Source organism: Phycodurus eques, chromosome 6 (assembly GCF_024500275.1).
Source record: "Phycodurus eques isolate BA_2022a chromosome 6, UOR_Pequ_1.1, whole genome shotgun sequence".
NCBI lineage: Eukaryota > Metazoa > Chordata > Actinopteri > Syngnathiformes > Syngnathidae > Phycodurus > Phycodurus eques.
The window spans coordinates 2,442,658-2,459,124 of record NC_084530.1 but is presented as its reverse complement, the minus strand read 5'-3'; the positions used below and the strand labels follow the sequence as shown (position 1 = coordinate 2,459,124).

At 41.4% G+C, this 16,467-nt stretch overlaps 1 protein-coding gene across 5 annotated transcripts in view; it reads right to left on the bottom strand.

Annotated features, from left to right (window-relative positions):
- The window catches only part of LOC133404486 (teneurin-3-like), a 281,787-nt gene that overhangs the window by 16,667 nt on the left and 248,653 nt on the right, over nucleotides 1-16,467 (bottom strand). For all 5 annotated transcript variants that reach the window (XM_061680417.1, XM_061680418.1, XM_061680419.1 and 2 more), the window contains 5 exons: nucleotides 9,260-9,457; nucleotides 7,220-7,279; nucleotides 6,531-6,875; nucleotides 4,953-5,197; nucleotides 4,687-4,868 (listed from right to left, as the gene is read on the bottom strand). In XM_061680417.1, the coding sequence (XP_061536401.1) occupies nucleotides 4,687-4,868; nucleotides 4,953-5,197; nucleotides 6,531-6,875; nucleotides 7,220-7,279; nucleotides 9,260-9,457 (1,030 nt within the window). The remainder of the gene's footprint in view (nucleotides 1-4,686; nucleotides 4,869-4,952; nucleotides 5,198-6,530; nucleotides 6,876-7,219; nucleotides 7,280-9,259; nucleotides 9,458-16,467) is intronic.

The window sequence follows — 16,467 nt, the reverse complement described above, 5'->3', positions numbered from 1 at the left end:
CTGGACAACGTGAGGGGCAGTTGTGGCGAAGAATGCCTCCTGAAGTCCACAATCATCTCTACAGTCTTGAGCGTGTTCAGCTCCAGGTTGTGTCGGCCGCACCACAGCTCCAGCCGCTACGCTTCCTGTCGATATGCAGACTCGTCACCGTCCTTGATGAGGCCCGATGACAGTGGTGTCATCTGCATACTTCAGGAGCTTGACAGTCGGGTTCGCTGAGGTGCAGTCGTTCGTGTAGCGAGAGAAGAGCAGCGGAGAGAGGACACAACCTTGGGGCGCCCCAGTGCTGATGCTGCGTGTGGATGAGGTGGCCTCCCCCAGCCTGACCTGCTGTGTCCTGCCCGTCAGAAAGCTGTAAATCCACTGGCAGATGGCAGGTGAGACGCTGAGCTGGAGAAGCTTGGTTGAAAGGAGTTCAGGGATGATGGTGTTGAACGCTGAGCTGAAGTCCACGAACAGGATCCTCGCGTAGGTCCCTGCACTGTCGAGGTGTTCTAGGATGAAGTGCAGTCCCATGTTGACTGCATCATCCGCAGACCTGTTCGCTTGGTAGGCAAACTGCAGGGGGTCCAGCAGGGGACCTGTGACACTCTTGAGGTGGTCCAGCATGAGACGTTCAAAGGACTTCATGACCACAGATGTCAAAGCGACAGGCCTGTAGTCATTCAGACCAGAGATTGCAGGTTTCTTGGGGACTGGAATGATGGTGGAGCGTTTGAAACAGGATGGAACTTCGCACATTTCCAAAGATCTGTTGAAGATCTGAGTGAAGACTGGAGCGAGCTGGTCCGCGCAGACTTTGAGGCAGGATGGGGACACATGGTCCGGGCCTGCCGCTTTGTTAATCTTCTGTTGTTTAAAGATGCGTCTCACATCCTGTTCATGGATGGTTAACGCAGAAGTCAGAGGTGTGGTTGTGGTCGTGGGTGCGGCCGGGTGGGTGTTTGGAGTGAAACTGTCCTTTTCAAATCTGCAGTAGAAGGTATTCAAGTCGTTGGCTAGTGTGCTATTGTTCTCAGCTTGGGGGGATCGTCGCTTGTAATTAGTCAGCGATTGGAATGCATGCCAGACTGATTTTGAGTCGTTCGCGCTAAACTGTTTTTCCAACTTTGCTGCATAGATCCTCTTTGCAATATTAATTTCTTTAGTAAGCTGTTTTCTAGCTCGATTATACAGGGCGCTGTCCCCGCTCTGATATGCATCTTCCTTAGCTTGGCGAAGCTCCTTAAGTTTAGCAGTGAACCATGGCTTGTTGTTGTTGAATGTCCGAAATGATTTTGTTGGTACACAAACCTCTTCACAGAAACTGATATAGGATGTGACAGTGTCCGTATATTCATCCAGGCTGCCAGCTGAATTTTCAAAGACACTCCAGTCTGTGCAGTCTAAACAGCTTTGAAGTTCCATCTTGGCTTCATTGGTCCACTTTTTGACTGTTTCCACTGTAGCCTTCGCACATTTAAGTTCTTGCTTGTACGTCGGTATTAAGTGAATTAAGCAGTGATCAGACGAGCCCAGGGCTGCACGAGGTATAGCACGGTATGCGTTTTTTACCGTAGTGTAAGTGTGGTCTAAAGTATTATTTTCCCTGGTAGGACAGTTGATGTGCTGCTTGTATTTAGGGAGTTCGTGGTTGAGTTTAGCTTTGTTAAAATCCCCGAGAATATTGAGGGGTGAGTCCAGGTGTTTTTTTTTCAATTTCGTTGACTTGTTCGGCGAGCGTTAGCAATGCGGCGTTCGTGTTAGCTTGAGGTGTAATAAATGCTCCAGCCAGTATAAACGATGCAAACTCACGTGGCGAGTGGAATGGTTTACAGTTCAAAAACAGCGACTCCAGATGCGGGCTGCAGTGTGTGCTGAGCACCGTGACGTCCGTACACCATTTTTCGTTGATATGGAGGCATATCCCGCCACCTTTTGTTTTCCCCGATGATTCCATGTCGCGGTCCGCTCGATGAATGTTGAAGCCGGGAAGCATGACGGCGCCATCCGGTACAGCGTCGCAAAGCCAGGTCTCTGTGAAGCACATGGCCGCGGAACGTCCGAAGTCTTTACTGGTCTTTAACAGAAGATGAAGTTCGTCCATTTTGTTGGGTAGGGAGCGTACATTCGCGAGGTGGATCGACGGGAACGCCAATCTGTGTCCTCTCTTGCGGAGTTTCACCTGAATGCCGGCTCGTTTCCCTCTGTGGCGCCGCTTCCGCCTCCATGCGCCGAAAACCGCGGACGCCGCTCCGGTGAGTAACTCGGGGAAAAAACTGAGCGGATTTTCGAAAGTTGGTGACAGAAAGTCCGGAGTAGCCTCCTTGATGGTTAGCAGGTCTCCCCTTGTGTAAGTGAGTCGTGTAAGGTCTCCAAAGACGGACGAAAAACACAAAAACAAAGACAATACTAGGGAGCGCGTTACCGAGGCGACCACACTGGTAGGCGCCATCTTGAATCTTTTTTTAAGAGTTTCAACAACTCTGAAACAGAGTTGTTGAAATTTTTTCAGATTTATTAAAAAAGAAAAACTGAAATATCACACAGCCGTAAGTATTCAAACCCTTTGCTGTGACACTCATATTTAACTGCTGTTGCTGTGCTGTCCATATCATCTGATCATCCTTGAGATGGTTCTACACCTTCATTGGAGTGCAGCTGTATTTGATTGTACTGATTGGACTTGATGAAGAAAGCCACACACGTTTATATAAGACCTTACAGCTCACAGTGCATGTCAGAGCAAATGAGAATCATTTGATCAAAGGAACTGCCTGAAGAGCTCAGAGACAGAATTGTGGCAAGGCACAGATCTGGCCGAGGTTACAAAAAAAATAATTCTGCTGCACTTAAGGTTCCCAAGAGCATAGTGGCCTCCATAATCCTTAAATGGAAGATGTTTGGGACGACCAAAACCCTTCCTCGAGCTGGCCGTCCAGCCAAACTGAGCAATCGGGGGAGAAGAGCCTTGGTGAGAGAGATAAAGAAGAACCCAAACATCACTGTGGCTGAGCTACAGAGATGCAGTTGGGAGATGGGAGAAAGTTCAAGAAAGTCAACTGTCACCGCAGCCTTCCACCAGTCGGGGCTTTATGGCAGAGTGGCCCGACGGAAGCCTCTCCTCAGTGCAAGACATAAAAGCCTGCATGGAGTTTGCTAAAAAAAAACACTTGAAGGACTCCCAAGATGGTGAGAAATCAGATTCTCTGGTCTGATGAGACCAAGATTGTTGTTGGCAGTTGTTGGCCTTAATTCTTAGTGGCATGTGTGGAGAAAACCAGGCACTGCTCATCACCTGTCCAATACAGTCCCAACAGTGAAGCATGGTGGTGGCAGTATCATGCTGTGGGGGTGTTTTTCAGCTGCAGGGACAGGACGACTGGTTGCAATCGCAGGAAAGATTAATGCTGCCAAGTACAGGGATATTCTGGACGAAAACCTTCTCCAGAGTGGTCAGGACCTCAGACTGGGCCAAAGGTTCACCTTCCAACATGACAATGACCCTAAGCACACACTAAAATAATGAAGGAGTGGCCTCAGAACAACTCCGTGACTGTTCTTGAATGGCCCAGCCAGAGCCCTGACTTAAACCCAATGGACCATCTCTTGAGAGACCTGAAAATGGCTGTCCACCAACGTTCATCATCCAACCTGACAGAACTGGAGAGGCTCTGCAAGGAGGAATGGCTGAGGATCCCCAAATCCAGGTGTGAAAAACTTGTTGCATCATTCCCAAAAAGACTCATGGCTGTATTAGCTCAAAAGGGTGCTTCTACTAAATACTGAGCAAAGGGTCTGAATACTTAGGGCTGTGTGATATTTCAGTTTTTCTTTTTTAACAAATCTGCAAAAATTTCAACAATTCCGTTTTTTTCTGTCAATATGGGGTGCTGTGTGTACATTAATGAGGAAAAAAATAACTTAAATGATTTTAGCAAATGGCTCCAATATAACAAAGTGAAAAATTTAAGGGGTTCTGAATACTTTCCGTACCCACTGTGTGTGTGTGCGTGTGTGTGTGCGTTTGTGCGCAGCTTGACGGCAGCCAGCTGGATCTCACGTCATGCCTGGTTTATTCTTGTTGTGATAGCTCATTTGATACGGCACATTTTTGAATGGTTGGTATATCTGTGACATTGCAACACCGTTCACCTGTGATTCAAATTTCGATTTGTACCAAAATTGGTGGCCGTCAATCTGACAGCCATGAAAACTAATGGCAGAACCCCGCACACTGCCAGACAAATTATGTGGCGTTAGGCCTCGCCGCTCAGTGTGCGGCGGGCCTAAGGCTGCTGGTAGAGCAACTAGTTCATTGCACAAAACAGAATAATGAAGAAAGTGGATTACCTCAGAAGTAATCCATACCACTGAAACATCAGAACGCCGGTTGAAACTTGAAAAGAATGGCTAACGGTAAGATTTTTAATCATCTTTTATTAGTCTGAACCTTCAAATCTGTGGAGCGTGCTGAAAAGTTTTTGTTCGAAAAGAAACAGAGAAAAGTAGTCAAACTCAACCCCACAAAAAGAATTTCAAAGAAACTGTCAAAGCCAATGTTGACGTGATAGTCATCTCCCCATGATGAATGTTTGTAAATCTCTGTACTGCATCATCAACAAAATCAGCATTACATAAGGGGTTAATGGCGGCAATTACATATATTTTGAAAATAAACCATTATTCAAAAGGGGTTTTTCCTACCTTTGGAGTTGTATTCAAATATCTCAGCCCCTCTCTGTCTTAGAAAACCATCTTCATCCAATTTGTACTGAACATCTCCTAGACGAGTGATTCGGTCTCTGAGGTCGTAACGAAGTGGTGTCAATCGACCACTGTTTCCCGGATTCAGCAAATGTAAGTTTCCATTCAGGTCATAATTATACCTGCAAATCCAGTTTATGATACTATTAACACCAGTAATCATCAAAATAATATTTTTTAAAAAAATCCTTAAATGTTGACCTTACCTCCATATCATTTTTTCATTGAGGGAGACTGTCTGCAACTGTCCATCAACATCATATTCATAGCCATATTTCGTCGTGTTGGCAAATGGCCCTATCTTGATCTCACGCTTGGTGACTCTGCCCATGTTGTCATACTGAATGGTGATCCAGTACATCAGAGACCTGAAGATCTCATACTGGATCTCCTTGATGCGACCATGCTGGTCGAAATGCTTGGTGTAGGTCATAACTGCTGTGGAGATTATCTGCATGTGTGTAGACAAGTGAAGTGAATCAGTTGTTTGAAATCCTGATAGTGCTCATAAGACAATATTTCAACCTCTCTCTGCAGACACATCATGTGCATAGCCTTAAAATACCAGATAATCTAACTTTTTTACTTTTTCTTAAAAGGTCCGATGCCATTAATTCTTTTTATTTTTTTTATAATCTATGATGTCCTTTTATCAGGTTTGTAAAATAACTTGGGTTGGAAATACCCAGGAGGCTCTTTTTCAAGCTATTCTAGTTGGTCTTCATCACCTGGAAGAAAAAAAAACAATTGGATTTCTCAATATTCAATATGTAAATCTTTCCTCGACTGGATCACTGTTCTCTTTAATTTAAATATGGAAAACAGCTTTGCTCTGATTGGTCCCTAGCGATATCTCAGCGACCATTTTATGGTGGCGAAGCGTTCATAGCGACGTTGCGTTTGGATCCTTCGATGTTGGGTTTTTCTATCATTTCTTAAGCAGAATTCACCAAGCGTTGGATTGCTCGCCCACTAATAGAGAACATGAACTGAAATGACAGTTGAGCGATTTGATTTTGGGCGACCAGAACGGCGATCCTGAATGTACAGTATAGGCTTTTAGTCTGCACATACGGTAAATTGTTATCATGTTGACTAAACCATAGAGGAGGAATCAAGGAAGATGCCAGTTGCTATAGAGAGAGAACGTGGGCGAAAATAAAGAGTGTTGCGATATTTTGAGACGCTCAGTTCACTTGAATGTATCCTTTGTATTGTATTGTTGTGCAACAATACAGTATATATGTATACTTTATATACTGTACTGGTATGGATTGGTGCCGACCAGCTGTGTCTTGCTCGCTTAAAATCTGGAAATGTATTTTTAATGTGTGAAAGCTTAAAAAAACTTTAAAGTCATCCTGGGTGAAATGTGCCCAAACACTGCACAATTTTAGTACCCAAATGCTTCGGACAGTTTATTCCTCAACTCCTCTGAGGTTGACAGGAGATGTAAAGTTTAACCTTTGCACAAGACGCAGTTGAACTGTCCCTCAGCCATTTTTCCTGAGATGAGTGGGCGTGTACCAACGACGAAGTGGGCAGGTACTTGAATAATGAGTGGCGTATCAACGTCACAATGATGCCAAAATCTGATTCGGTAGTTTTAGAAACCTTCTGCCTTTTATCAACTTTTTCATTCATTTATTCATTTGACAAACCGCATAGATATGAAAATTAAACCAGGTCACAGACTCATTTTGACCTATCTTATGAATAAAACAGTGGTAAAAAATTGGATTTTGATGGCATGTGATCCTTTAAATTAACTGGTGCTGTCTTACCTGGTTAATGTCATAATAGATGACTCCAAACTTCCCAAATTGCTCAACCTTTCCTGATATGTCATCAAATTGATAGAGATCGATTGGCAGTGGAGTCTCATTGATTACGGCCTGCATGCTGGTGACTCTGAAGCTGTTGTCATAGGTGTAGTCAAAACGTGCGTTCACCATCCCATCCTCACTGAAGCGAAATATCTGCCGGTCAACCAGTGGGCCAATTTGGCGGTACCGTATGGAACAGATAAACCCTTCAGTCTGCAAGTTGACAGTCTTCAGCACACCGGCCGTCTCATCATATGTGAAACTGACCCGAGTTGAATCATACAGAATCTCTGCCAGCTTGTTCTGGGGAGAAAGATAAAGTGCTGTATTGGTTTACCACACCAGATACTGTTCATGTTCTATCAGCTTCAGTGTAGTTCATACAAGCTGTCAAACATCCCCGTTCATTCACTACTGCAGTATCTACGAAGGAATATCAGACCTCCATCAGCCTGGGGACACCAGATATTGTTAGTGTGCCTCCTGATTTGATCTCAGTCTGCTGTCAAGAACCAAACAAAACCTAACCTTGACACAAACATCCATCTTTGAATCCTCCATTCTCTATCCCATTGAGAATGTACTCAATCAGCACTCTAATACTGTATGTAAACACTCCTTTCAAATATGAAATGAAATGCACATACCTGTCTGCGATATTTGTACAATATATGGCGTCCAGTTCCAAGATGGGCAACTCTCAGGAGCTGAAAGGAGAGAGAAAAAGTAATTTTAAAATATAATAACATCTTAATGGACATGGACAATGTCCATCACTTAAAAGCACACACCTATTTATTCACAATTTTAAACAAGTTGCCAGGTGTATAAATAAAATTAAACAGTTGACTAATTTCTTAGTGACAGTTTCACAAGTTGCACATATCTGTAGTGCCATAATTATTTCTTCCTTCATTTATTTATTTATTTATTTATCAAAGGTGTACATCAAGGGTCAAATTCAACTCCCACACCGATGAATACTTTGTGTTGCACGCCACACATAGGGCCAGATCACAGACATTCAAGCATGCAAGGAGCGGTTCACAGGAAAAGAGGTGCGCAAAGAGTGCTGCACCACTTGAGCAGGCGTGGTGGGGACAATGCCTTGCTCACAGAGTGAGCCACATTATTATTGCAATCATTATTATATAACATCATTGTCGCTCCATCACTCTGCATTTGCACACTTGTTGTTGATCAGTATTAGCACACTACTGGACACTTTATATTGCCTAAAAACTTTCTGTACTTTGTAAATTTGTGTTTATGTCCTAATTGTATATTTTATATGAGTGGCATTCTTGCTCTAGTTCTCCAGTGGCTCCAACAACCCGAGGAAAATTCCTTGTGTAGTTTAACATACTTCTGACGGTAGCAGTTGCTAGCACAGCCATCACAATCATAAAACACCATATGAACTTTCACAGGTCTTCACAGTAATTGAGTGTGTGTAATTATGGTATGATGGATTTCAAATATTGGCTGCTTAAAACAGAGATGATAAGCATAATGTAAATTCTTGACCCTTGGGATATTTTGACCAAATCATTTAACATACCTTTATTAAGAATAGTGATGCACCGAAATCAAAATTCTTGACCAAAACCGAAACTGAAGCCCAAGGCCGAAATACCAATCAACCAAACTTTATTTTGAAGTGCTTTTCATTCCCCCAAAAATGCAACGCAAGACGCTTTACATGAATTAAAATATAAAAATAAATAAGCCAATTATTAATGATAAAACTATGCCAATTATTAGTAAAATTGCATTTATGGCTCTGACTGCACAGCTGCCAAACTATAAAAATTCACTTTCAGACCTATTTGTCTGAATTGCCATATTTTTAAAATTATGTCAAGAACCTTACCGCAGGACAGTTATTGCAGTATATTTCATTTCATTTTATTGGCTCTCCATTAGCTTTGGCTAATGCCATTGCTATTCCTTCCTGGAGCTTCCTTATTGCATCAACTTTATAATGCCAAAAGTATTTGGGGACAAATGTCTATCCTGAATCCAGTATTGCTGCTGAAATGATGCAAATTTCCCCAATGTGGGACCAATAAAGATTATACTGTGGAACCTCGATAAAACGCTGTGGCACAATGCATTCAATTCCAAAAGACGTGCCTCCCGTGCCTACGTGGCGGCCATGTTGAATATTCCACATTGATGTGGGAGCCATGTCATGATGTTTTTTTTCTATTATCTATTGTACGCAGAGCACTGGCAGAGAGAGAGAGAGAGCGCCATGGCAGCAGTGTTAACTCTAAGGAATACAAAACAAGTCTCTGGAGTCTGGAACATGCTATTTTTAGGATAGCACATTTTTATGCTGTCAAGTCGTTTGCCTTTGGCAACGGATTTGGAACTAGGAACCACACTAATTCCTCGCGGCTTATGAAAGCGACACGTGACATGTTATGGATGTGATGTTATTTCGGTAGTTTTATTTTGGAGAAAAAAGTATTTTGGTCCAAAACCGAAAATTTACTTTTGGAGTATTTTTGGCCGAAATATTTTGACAGCCGAACTGTTGGTGTATCACTAATTAAGACATTGTTTTACTTTCAAGCACAATATTCTCTGGTGAGTAGCTGCTTTCAGGGGAAAAGGGAAAATCTTTTGTACAGTATCCAATCTAAAATTATAATAGCAAATTATGTAAAACTAATACACACCTGTCCATCTTCAGAATAGTCCACAGTAACTGAGGCGTTGCTCTCAGGTGGCATGTAGATATTTCTGTAGTAGCCGACGGATCTGATGGTCTGCATGGTGTGTCGAGCGACGCTCGGCATGGTAACAGCTGACAGCCGGTCCCCTGAGTCATAATCGAAAATGTACTGGTGCTGGCTGTGCAGCAGTAAGACCATGGACTGTTAAGAGAGGGGAAGAGACAGGAACAGAATGTAACAGACTAACGGGACAATAAGTAGGTGTAGGGAGAGACTTAAATTACCTTAAATCAATAATTATATATATATATATATATATATATATATATATATATACATATACATATACACACACACACACACATATATATATATATATTGTTGACATTTTTGCTGTTTTATTAAAAAAGAAAAACTGAAATACCACAGCCATAAGTATTCAGACCCTTTATTGTAACACTCATATTTAACTCGGGTGCTGTCCATTTCTTCTGTCATCCTTAAGATGGTTCTACACCTTCATTGGAGTTCAGCTGTGTTTGATTATACTAATCGGACTTGATTAGGAAAGCCACACCCCTATCTATATAAGACCTTACAGCGCACAGTGCATGTCAGAGCAAATGAGAATCAGGAGGTCAAAGGAACTGCCAAGAGCTCAGAGAAAAAATTGTGGCAAGGCACAGATCTGGCCAAGGTTACAAAAAAAAATCTGCTGCACTTAAGGTTCCTAAGAGCACAGTGGCCTCCTAAATCTTGAAATTGAAGACGTTTGGCAAGATCAGAACCCTTCCAAAAGATGGCCGTTCAGCCAAACTGAGCAATTGTGGGAGAAGACCCTTGGTGAGAGAGGTAAAGAAGAACCCAAAGATCACTGTGGCTGAGCTCCAGAGATGCAATTGGAAAATGGGCGAAAGTTCTAGAAAGTCAATCATCACTGCAGCTGTCCATCAGCCGGGGCTTTATGACAGAGTAGCTCGATGGAAGCCTCTTCCAGACCATGATAGAAATTTTTGGCCTTAATTCTAAGTGGCATGTGTGGAGAAAACCAGGCACTGCTCATCGCCTGTCCAATACAGTCCCAACAGTGAAGCATAGTGGTGGCAGCATCATGCTGTGGGGGTGTATTTCAGCTGCAAGGACAGGGAGACTGGTTCCAATCAAAGAGAAGATGAATGGGGCCAGGTACAGGGATATCCTGGACAAAAACCTTCTCCAGAGTGATCATCACCTCAGACTGGGCCAAAGGTTCACCTTCAAAAAAGACAATGACCCTAAACACACAGCTAAAATACCGAAGGAGTAGCTTCAGAACAACTCAGTGACTGTTTTTGAATGAAATTTTTTATACCAGACTTATACCCAATTGAGCATCTCTGGAAAGACCTGAAAATGGCTGCCCATCAACGTTTACCATCCAACCTGACAGAATTGGAGAGGATATGCAAGGAGGAATGGAAGCGGATCCCCAAATCCAGGTGTGAAAAATCATTCCCAAAAAGACTCATGGCTGTATTAGCTCAAAAGGGTGCTTGTACTAAATACTGAGCAAAGGGTCAGAATACTCATATATTTCAGTTTTTCTTTTTTAATAAATCTGCAAACATTTCAACAATTCAGTTTTTTTTTCTGTCAATATGGGGTGCTGTGTGTACATTGAGGAAAAACTGAACTTCAATGATTTTAACAAATGGCTGCAATATAACAGAGTGAAAAATTTAAGGGGGTCTGAAAACTTTCCGTACCCACTGTGTGTGTGTGTGTATACACATATATATATATATATATATATATATATACATACATACATGCACACACATAAACTGTATATATACACACACAAATATACACACACACACTATTATATAGTACTGTGCAGACTTTCATTAGATTAGTTTTTGCAATGCAACAGTTCTAGAAATCTACAATGCCACTATGTACTGTAGATCGCACACCTCCACCAGGTCTGAACTGTTTAGAAAAGTTAAAAAAAAAAAAAAATAATTAAATTTAAAAAAAACAAAAAATCATATTGCTCTGAGGTTTGCTTGTCCATCTCTTCTTTGGTTGCAGGCTACTTCCTGGTTCATTAAGGACGACAAACAAACGAGGTGCCATTATGAGTCAGAGGATTGGTCAATACTATTGATAGCCAAGTAACTCAATTGTTAAAAAATATACATTCCTGTATCTGCATCATTATCCAGAGTCTCACCAAACTTTCTTCATGGTACTGTCATGCACGACCCGTTTACAGTGCTTCTACAAGGTTTTGTGGAAATTGGTTTGTAGTATTTGCTTCACCATTCAAAATGTACAGTAATTTGTCCTATTACGTACTAGTTTACAATGACAAAATGTGAAAAAGATTATATATAAAAAAAAAAAAAGAAAAGTGGCGACGAGACTTTTGCACACTACTTTTTCCTATATCCATTACACACACACATGATATATATTCACTATGAATGCTATATACACACTATATACTGTATTTTAATGTGTGTGTGTGTGTATATTGTAAATGTGTGTGTTAGCTATCGTAGTTTCTAATTAAAAGGATACAAAATTAAACATCAATAATGGTGAACTTCAAGAGCCCTATACCATCTCTAATTATATGTGGAATGTTAATATTACATTAGTCAACCAGCAGGTCTTCTATATCTTGCTATTTTGTGCCCCCCCCCTCACCATGGAAAAAACCTTGCTGCATTGTCTGTGCTTGCATCACTGTTGATTGTAACTCTTTGGGACATTACTAGGCAGCTGACATGAGCTATTTAGCTCAGGCAAATGCATGTTTGGACTTAATATCCATCAACTCGACAAATGTGCTATCCTTTGTTCATTTTACTGGTTGTTTTAAAATGGGAAAACTGGTGTAATGGACATTTAAGTAGATATTTTTACTAGTCAGTTTCCACGCAGATCTCATTGTGCGGAACATACAATAGTATAGTTCAAGCAGAGCACTGGCAGTATTTCATGCAGTTTACCAACATTAGATTATATCTTGACCAATCTGTCTCAGATACTTTCAAAATTTGCTGAGGAATTTGCAGTCAAAGAGGCAAGCTTTTTATATTATAGCTTTTACATATTTGTTTCAAACACACATTTAATGTTAAGGAGGAAAAATATATATGTGTAAAATTGCTTAAAAGAGCTATGGGGTCTTCATGGTCCATATTTCACCGACAAGTTACGTATTTTTTTTGCTGCAGAAAATGTAACTGTCAGTCATTTCAAAGAATATCAAGCATTTTTAGACCAATTGTTTAATAACAAATTACATTTAGAACACCCCTTTTTCATTTCCAAAATCACAAGATGAATATACAATCTAGAAGAAGAGACAATTGCTACAGAGCGCCACAAAGTACAACAAGACTAAAAAATACAAATGTCTGAATGGCTCATTACACAGGGACTGCTCACCCACACTTTAACAAGACTACAGTAATTCTACTACATTTAGTTATAACCACAAATGGCCTGGATTTGGGTCAGTAAGAAAAGACAGGACAGCATGATGGTGCATTTGGTTAGCACGTCTGCCTCACAATCAACGGTTCTGGGCTCAGATTGTCTCCATTTGTCCTATGATTGACTGCCGACCAGTCAAGAATGTACCTGGCCTCTTGCCCAAAGTAAGCTGGGATAGGCTCCAATTTACCCACGGAATGCCCAGTGGCACACCATGTCGGCGCAATGACAATGGAGGCCCGGAGCAAGCATGTCCATTGCTAAGCGATGGAAAAGCAAGTAGCCTGGCGCCTTTAACCGCTCGTTTGGACGTAAAGTAGTTACAATGGAAAGCCCAGGCTTATCTTATAATGAGGAGGAGATGTCATATGAGCAAAGCATGTGTGGATATACTATATTTTATTTTAAAGACACTATAAAGCAAATTCAGACATTTTTAAAAATAAATACAACATGCAAGTTTGAAGATATTAATTGCTAAAAATGTGCAGACCCCTATTTCTCTATAAAAGGACATCCATTTGACTATATCAGCTCATGTGGAGGGTTAGACCCCCCCCCCCACACACACACACACACACTAGAGATGGCTGATCCAGAACTTTAACTTTCTTTATCCTATATGGAAAACATTGGTATCATCAGAAAGCTTGCTAAACACAGAAATGGACAACATAATAGTCAACCGTTAATCATTTGTAATTGATTCGCAGGTTAAATTAGAGAATGTGGCACAAAACAACCTATACAAAAACTATTTTAGAGCCGAGAATGAGCAAACACTGCATACATTAATATACAGCGCATAGTAAGGAATCAATATAGCAGAGCGAAGAGGCATTTGTAGTTAATAAAATTCATAAAATTAGCAGAATCAAAAAGAAAATATACGAGCTATATGCTGACCGGAGTCAATCACAATTCAACCACGCCAGCAGCAGTGCATGCATACTGTAAATTAATCAATTCCCATCACATTTGAACATGCAGACTCACAGACAAATATAAAAATCAGGTTATCATAGGGATTAGAAAGAATACTGAAGCCTTGAAAAAATTAGGACATGCGAGCAGTTTGATTGAACTTCCTCATTAAGTGTCAACGTTGGCCACGCACGCAGACGTCGAGCGGGCCGGGACACAGAATGCACACATCCTACTGTAAAAGGCAGCGCTTGAACGGTATGAGGGTAAAAGTGATGAAAAGTCTCTTTTTCACTGTTATTTAGGACAGTCAACACTTTAGCAATTTTCTGGTTTGAGTTACAGCCAAATTTATTGTTTTTATGAATAACGGTTGAACCAATACGTTTGTGCATCTTGGATAAAAGGAAAAGGTGTGTGAAACTATGCAGAAATATAAGAATTTGAGGAAGGGGCCAATACTTTTTTGCTGCAACTGTATATGAGATTTTGACATTCCATCAAAAATATCTAATGGATTAATTCACCTTTGCCAATTCTGTTTTCAAACCTGGTAACAAAACAAAACAAGTTTCTTATACTGGTAACAAAACAAAACAAAAGTTTATTAAAGAAGATTTAATCAGATCTCAAACGTCAAAATTTTAACTCAGCATTGATTTTGCAAACAAACAAAACAGAGTGATAGACAGAATTAGATCGTTTATGTATGGACAACAGTTTTAGTTTCAATTTTGTGCAATGTACTTGTATTAAGTCTTATCCATCCATCCATCCATTTTATTTACCGCTTATCCTCACTAGGGCTGCGGGCTGCTGGAGCCTATCCCAGCTATCTTCGGGCGGGAGGCGGGGTATACCTTGAACTGGTCGCCAGCCAATCGCAGGGCACGTAGAAACAAACAACCATTTGCACTCACATTCACACCTACGGGCAATTTAGAGTCTTCAATCAACCTACCACACGTTTTGAGGATGTGGGAAGAAACCATGCAACATGCAGAGAACATGCAAACTCCACACGGGCGGGGCTGGGATTTGAACCCCGGTCCACAGAACTGTGAGGCAGATGTTCCTGTGTGTCATCCAGTGTCGTCTTATCTTGTACGCCATTTATATTACATATTTATATTTCCTTTATCCACAATTGCTCCTGAAACGGTGTGAATGTCCCCATTGAGGGACTCATAAAGATGATCTCTTATCTTACAAATATGTATTAATAATACTGCAATAATATACTTTCAACCTGCCTGCGTTCAGAAGTGACGTACAAATTCATTTACGGTTCTCTAAACATGAATTGGCTTTTTATTTTGTTGTTGAAAGTTGGTTACTCTCCGTGAAAACGCGGTTCCAGCCAGACCTACAGTGTTTGTTGAATCAAATCACTTATTTTGATGTTTTACGACTGCTAAGATAGCTTAGCAATTAGCATGGCTTTGACATCAACTCCAGGCTAGAATTTACACACACAAAACAGTAGACAGAGAAGCCTCAAACATTCTTAGACATGATTTTATGGACTGATGAGACAAAAAATTGGGTGATACCAAAGTGATGAAAAGACTTTGGCCTGTGATCCCAAAAAATACTGCGCTAGCTAATCTCAGTGGAGGTCATGTATTCCTGAGGCTTGCATGGAGTCTTCTGGGATGGTTTTATTAATCATGAATGTAAAATGGAGGCAGAAGCAAAATGAATGCTCAAAAATGTCTTCCAAGCTCAAATACTGTCATTCTGTAGAAGTCTAAAATCATTCCTTCCCTTCGGTCTTGTTTGTGCTGAAGTTGCTGTTTTAGCAGTTTCCGTTAAATTCTACCTATCATTCTTTCTCAATACCCCCTGTCATTCTATTCTTTTGCCAACCACAGATAAGACCTATCCATGTTTTGTGTCAGGCTCTGCGAGCATGCCACTCTCTCCTTTTGATTTACACACACACACACACACACAAAACATCTGTTTCAGTCTCTCCTTGTCATTCTATAATTTTTTTCAGGAAAGGTCTTGAAGGACAGGGAATATCCTTTTTTGCACACCTCTCTTCCTTTCACCTCCTTCCATCAATGTTCTCTCTTCTTTGAATGAGACAAAAGGCTGTTGTTTTTATGAGTGCACTTTTGTTATATGACTTGGTGCATTGCAATCTGGGCAGCAACTGAATGGCAGGGACTTTGGCAGTCCAATCTGTGACTAAAGATCTAGCTCTAGGGACAAGGAATATCACCGCTCTCACAGGGCGGAAGCCTGAGCCGGTGTGCGAGGTCGAGAGGTTCTTACTAGATATAGTTGGGCTCGCGTAAAAACAGTTTGGGCTCCAGTACCAGTTCTCTTGAGAGGGGTTCAACTTTTGTCCACTTTGGAGTTGCCCTCAGTGAGAGCGCCAAGCAGGTGTGGGCACACCTATTACCCGCCGGCTTGGTGCCTATATGTTGGGGTTCACCCTGGTTCATGAGGGTAGCCTAGCCCTGCCTTCAGGTGGGGGCACAGGTCCTGTTTTTTTGTGCCTCTGCAGTCAACAACAGCTCAGTGTACCCACCCATTCTGGAGTACTTAGTCATGTGGGCAATGACAGTAAGGCCTGGAAGGGCGTGATTGGGAGGAATTCGTCCCTTTTAAAGGTTACATTATCAATCATAAGAGGACGTCTGTGGTGACGATTTACTGAACAGTGAAGCAACGCAACACCCCACCCCACCAAGAGAGGAATCTCGGGACTGACAAACTGTCGATGCAAACTTAAGCTCATGTTTTGGTGTGTTTTTCTTATATTGCAGATGATGTGATTTTATTAT